This window comes from Panicum virgatum, chromosome 9N (genome assembly GCF_016808335.1).
Source record: "Panicum virgatum strain AP13 chromosome 9N, P.virgatum_v5, whole genome shotgun sequence".
NCBI lineage: Eukaryota > Viridiplantae > Streptophyta > Magnoliopsida > Poales > Poaceae > Panicum > Panicum virgatum.
Window position 1 is genome coordinate 22,159,132 of NC_053153.1, and position 6,016 is coordinate 22,165,147.

The 6,016-nt window shown below is 42.2% G+C and overlaps 1 protein-coding gene across 1 annotated transcript; it reads left to right on the forward strand.

Moving 5' to 3' along the window:
* The first annotated feature begins 3,248 nt into the window (after positions 1-3,248).
* On the forward strand, positions 3,249-3,979 carry LOC120688852. Its single transcript, XM_039971212.1, has 2 exons — positions 3,249-3,929; positions 3,974-3,979. The coding sequence occupies exons 1-2, from the start codon at positions 3,249-3,251 to the stop codon at positions 3,977-3,979; spliced, it is 687 nt and encodes a 228-aa protein (XP_039827146.1).
* The last annotated feature ends 2,037 nt before the right edge of the window (positions 3,980-6,016 follow it).

Here is a 6,016-nt window from a genome sequence, read left to right on the forward strand (position 1 = left end):
GTTGAAAATGTGGAGGATACTTCAGACCTGACAACAATGATCTTAGGCCCTGTTCAGTTCCCAAAAAGTTTGCTACAGTAACCACCACATTGAATTTTCAGACACATGCATGAAGTATTAAATATAGATAAAAAAATAACTAATTACACAGTCTAACTGATTAGCACGAGATGAATCTTTTAAGCCTAATTAGTTCATGATTGGATATTATTTGTCAAATAACAACAAAATGTGCTACAGTAACTTTTCACCCCAAAATCGCAAACTGAACGGGGCCTTAACATACCAAATTCTTAACATCTTCATGCATGCTATTCATGGTACAAGTTCAGCTGCTAGTACATTTACACTACTGCTGAAAATTGGCCACAAAATTACAATTGCATTAGTACTAAGTTTGCAGTCAAAGCTCAATGCAAAATAGTACTGTCCCCGATGTTTAAGTGGCAGCTGCTAATGGATGTGATATGTACAGAGAAATAGCCGCTTTGATCGGATCCTCATACTCCATTCAAGAACAAGGATATCTGACAAAGAAATTCAGAGAAGAAACTGAAGAACTCACAAGAAGTTGCTGCCTGAACCGATGTGGTGTTGGATTGATAGATATGGTTCATCCGTTCATGTGCGGGCAACTAATTTACTCTGTTTCTAGTCTACTGAGCAGGGGGGTTCTTGTTCTGAATCGATAGCACAGCACATCCCATTGCAATTGGTAGTCTTTTTTACTTTGAGGCTTTGTACAGAGATTTATCTTAAAAGGAAACAAAGTGCTGTTTGCAATATGCAAACAGGCTTAATGTATGGTGAACGATTCTTCAAAAGCGTTCCTGCACACAAGAATTGGCCAAAAAGTTCACAGCAACGGCGACTTCGTCCTGGCGCTTCTCTGAACTTTACAGGAACAGAACCTTTTCTGTAACAACACTTCTTCAGTTTTTGGCGGCGTTTAGTCCCTGAAAAAGTGCCTACAGTATTTGTCACATCAAATTTTTGGACATATACATGGAGTATTAAATGTAGTTGAAAAAAGGGGAATTGGTGTTTCTACCCCAACTCTACAAGCTAATTGTGATTTTACCCTCCCTTTTCGCAACTTTGTGATTTTGCCCCTGTTTTACCACAATGAAGCGTCCGTCTGCCCCTTCTTTCAACTCCGTCAGTGGGATCTCGAATAATAAAATTAAAAGAAAAAGAAAACCCCTTGGAAATAAGGTGGAAAGACATTGGTACCCTTTATGTTGTTTACGTGCTCCACTAGAGCCTCTCCCGAGTCACAAATATCTCAAGCCCTCTCTCCCAGTCTCTGGTGGCGGCGGCGGCGGCGACGACGATGGTGGGTCCAGGCGGCGGCGTTGGCAGCTCAGGCAGGTCCAGGTGGCTGCGGATCCAGGCGGAGACGGCTCGGGCGGCTCCAGCGGACGTAGGTCCGACGGATCGAGGCGGAGAAGGCGGCGGCTCAGCGGATCCAGGGGCGCGCAGGCCTGATGAGCGCGGGCGCGGGCGCGCTGCACGGCTAGCGCCCCCGCGGAGCTCGCGACCCAGCCTAGGGGTCGCGGTGGCCTGGGGCTCGCGGTGGCCTCGGGGTCGCGCGCTGGCTTGGCGAGCACCGGCGCAGGCGTGGGGCTAGCGCACCCGCCGAGCTCGCGACCCGGCCTGGGGCTCGCGATGGCCGGAGCGATGGATTTGTCCAATCTTGGAGAAAACCCTAGGTAATTTCTCTTGTTCGTGTGGCTGTGGTATTGATGTTAGATTTTGGGGCAAATCGATTTGTAGATTTGTAGGACGAATTAACCTCGACATCTAGGATGATTTAGCTAACTGTGTATTCACCACTGTGATTTGTAGGTCAAATCATAGAGAGATAAATCTTGTTGTTAGAGTACGGTCGTTTTTCAGTTTGCCTGATGGTGGTCCAAAGTCATGGATGCAGGGCAAAACATTGCCAACTCAAATTATTGACATACATGCCTATGGTCTGCAGTAATTAGTTGATTTCATTGCCGGGCATTACATGTGGGGATCAAAGCAGTACATAACTTTTTCGCGTGAGTTGGAGACCGATTCTATTGAGATAAAATCATATGAGGATATGCTTGAGTGGTTTGAGTGCAATCTTAACAAGGGAGTAGTCCAAATCAATGCCCAGGTAAATGAGTTTGTAGGACCAGTGCAATTTTCACCAACCAAACGTAGGTGTCACCCTTCTCTTAGAAATAAAGTACATGCAAATGAGAGAGGCACTAGTGAGTCACAGACCAATGAGAGATCCCAAAATGAGAGAGTGACATCCACCACCAAAAAAAAAGAGCCACCAAAGCCAAAAGCAAAGGTGCACATGATGATGAATGTGTAGGAGTTGATGAGGAGGGCACGCATTCTGACACTGATTCTCTTGTGGCACCGAGTGATAGCAGCTATGACAGTAATTTGGCTGCATCATCTGACTCTGCTGATATCTCTGACCCAGAATTTGACCCTGATGGTGAAGTATTTGATGATGATGATGAATATGATCCTCCCCCCTTTTCATATGATGTTGATGATCCAACTATTGATGTTGGTATTGTGTTCCCAGATGTGGATCAGTGCAAATCTGCAGTAACCCATCATGCTATCTTGAATGATCATGCTTATCAGATTGTGAAAAAGGATAGATGAATGTTTAGAGCCATATGCAAGAGGGCCAAAGAAAGTTGTAATTGGAAGTTTTTTGCATCTACGAGCAAGAAGTACCTTGGCTGCAAGGTAAATTCAACATTTTGGTTCAATTTGTAGCAAGTATGAAGTAGATTTTTGTATCATTTTCAGAAATTTATTGTGCTGGTTTTTTTGCAGGTTAAGATGAGTGGACCAAAGCATACATGTGGTTCACTCAATAATTGCGGTGAAACGATGGCCTCCAACAAATGGGTAGCCGAAAGAGTGGTTGACTTGTTGCGGGACGACCCTGAAATGGGACCAAAGGAGTTGCAAGGTAGGCTAAAAAGAAGTACTCCATTGAAATTCCATATGATAGAGTTGTGAGAGGCAAGATGAGAGCAATGGACACCATATATGGGAAGTGGGCTGACAATTATGATTTGCTACCTACCTATCAATCTGAGCTTTTGAGAGTGGTACCTGGCAGTATTGTTGAGATAGACACTGAAGAAGATGACAATGGCTATGTGTGTTTCAGCAGGTCCTTTGTTGCTCTTAAACAATGCATTGATGGGTTTTTGCAAGGATGTAGTCCTTATATTGCCATGGATGCCACACATTTGACAGGGAGATCTAGGTGTCTGTTAGTAGCAGCTGTTGCAGTGGATGGTGAGAATAGGCTATTTCCAGTTGCTTATGGAGTGATTGAGACTGAGTCCAAGGAAAATTGGACTTGGTTTGTCAATAACTTGAAGAAGGCTATTGGTACTCCTTCAGACTTGGTCATTAGTACAGATGCGGGGAAAGGAATAGAGGGGGCTGTAGATGATGTGTACCCTGGAGTTGAACATAGAGAGTGCATGAGGCATTTGTGGAAGAACATGAAGAAAAATGGTTATATTGGTGAGCTTTATGGTAAGAATATGTGGGCTGCCGCTAAGAGCTTCACAATTGACAAGTTCAATTACTTTATCGGAAAGATAGAGGAGAAGGATCCTAGTGCACTTGCTTGGTTGGATGACAATCATCCATATTTGTGGAGTAGAAGCAAATTCTTTGAAAATTGCAAGGTAGATTACATCAACAATAACCTCTCTGAGTCCTTCAATAGCTGGGTGTCAAAAACAAAGGATTTTCAAATTGTGGATATGCATGATAAGATAAGACAGATGATCATTGGAAAATTTGTTTTGAGAGCCAAGATTGCTAGTAACGTGACAGGAACAATCATCCCATCTATCATAGCAGCCCTAAATGCTAAAGTTAAGAGTATAAAGGACCATGAGGTACTAATATGTGGTGCTGGATGTGCTGAAGTGACTGTGAACAGATTTAGACATGCAGTTAAGTTGGAGCATCATACATGTACTTGTAGGGCTTGGCAAGTGACTGGAAAGCCTTGCACCCATGCTTTAGCTTTCATTGCTAAGCTGAGTAGGCAGGTACAAATGGATGACTTTGTCCATGAGTACTTCTCTGTGGATAGGCTCAAAAAGACATATGAATGCACTTTCAACCCAATGACATCCAAGGATAGATGGACACGTGTCAACTTAGACCACAAAATCCATAAGCCTATACTGAGAAGGAAACCAGGGAGGCCTAGAAACTCTAGAATCAAGTCCTATGATGAAGCAAGCACAAGTAAGAAAAAGAGGCCTTGTTCTGAATGTAATGAACTAGGCCACACAGCTAAGCATTGTCAAGGAGGCCTCACAGCTAGTCAAAAGAGAAAGCTCTTATCTTCACAAACTGAATTATCTTCACAAGTATCAACGTGAGTCATGCAATTACTTACTTATTTGGGCATACATAGTTACTGTACTTGTTGACTGAACCATTTTTTCCTCTTTTTTTTCTTGTAAAGTGTGAGTGAAAGGGGAAGGGGAAGAGGAAGAGGAAGAGGAAGGGGAAGTACAAGTGTAAGTGCAAGTGCAGCAGGGATAGAAGGTGCTGAATCAGGAAGGGGAAGGGGAAGGGGAAGTGCAAGTGCAAGTGCTGGTGAAACAGAAACAGAAGATGCTAGATCCGGAAGGGGAAGGGGAAGGGGAAGGGGAAGGGGAAGAGGAAGAGGCAGGGGAAGCCAATACAAGTGAAACAGGAACAAGAGATGCTGGAAGAGGTGGAACAATAGGAAGAGGGAGATCCAGAAGCTTGGCTGCATTGTTAGGGATAGATGCATAAATTTATTCTCAATGGGCATGTAATACCTCTCTAGTAGTTGATGCTTGGGTCCCTTGATGCTTTTGGTGCATATGCACGTGGATGCCATCTGGTGTTGTACTTCTGCACCTATGATGTTGCTTTTGCTGCACCTATGATGGATCTTATTTATCTATGCATGTGATCCAGACTTTATAAATGCAAGTTATGTTATGATGCTGTCAAAATTATTGCTCAGTTTTAATCTTGTTGATTTATGTTGATAAAATTATGGGAAAATTATTGTGGTGTCTGATATAATGTTGTCCATGGAGTCAAATTTTACAGCTATATGGTTTATGTCAAAATGGGGGTAAAATCACAAACTGTTCATAATAATAGGGGCAAAAATGCAAGGGTATAGTTGTATTTTACCCGTCCATTTAACACTGTTACGTCATGTTAACATAGTAGGGGTAAAGTCTATCTTCGTTTTAAAAAACCAGGGGTAAAATCACAAAGTTGCGTAAAGTGGGGGTAAAATCACAATTCGCGACCAAAGCAAGGGTAAGAACGCAATAGCCCCTTGAAAAAAATAAATAATTATGCAGTTTAACTGATTAGAATGAGACGAATCTTTCAAGTACAATTAATCCATGATTGAATATTAATTACCAAATAACAACGAAATGTGCTACAGTAGCCAACCCCTAACTTTTCCACCAACTAAACACCGCCTTTTTTATTATTACAAACACATTTCTTCAGAGTTTAGACTTGGCATTCCTTAAATGAACGACGCCTGCCAAGGTGCTACAATCGGTCTTTTGTGCTACAACTTCTAAGAGAATCTTGCATGTATGAAGTCCTAAATGAAGTCTATTTGCAAAAATCTCTTCATAGATGGGTGTAACTTTACGCAACGAATCTAATGATAGTAATTAATTTATGATTAGCTACAGTAATGTTGCAGTAATTATCCTCTAATCATGCGTCAAAGACCTCATTAGATTCGTCTCATGAAGTAGCACAGGGGTTGCGGAGTTAGTTTTATAAACTAACTTTATTTAATATCTTTAATTAGCGGTAAAAGTTATGCTAATGACTAGCGTAGCACAAACCAAACAGGACAATATGGGTCTTGTTTGGTTCGAGGTACTATTCCTTAGCGCACGCAAGTCGAGAAAAAATCTTCCATTCATGAAGTCCAGAATAAAGTCTATTTACACAA

Coding starts and splice junctions, on each gene's coding strand:
- LOC120688852 (XM_039971212.1), top strand. CDS start 3,249: ATGGATGCCACACATTTGACAGGGAGATCTAGGTGTCTGTTAGTAGCA.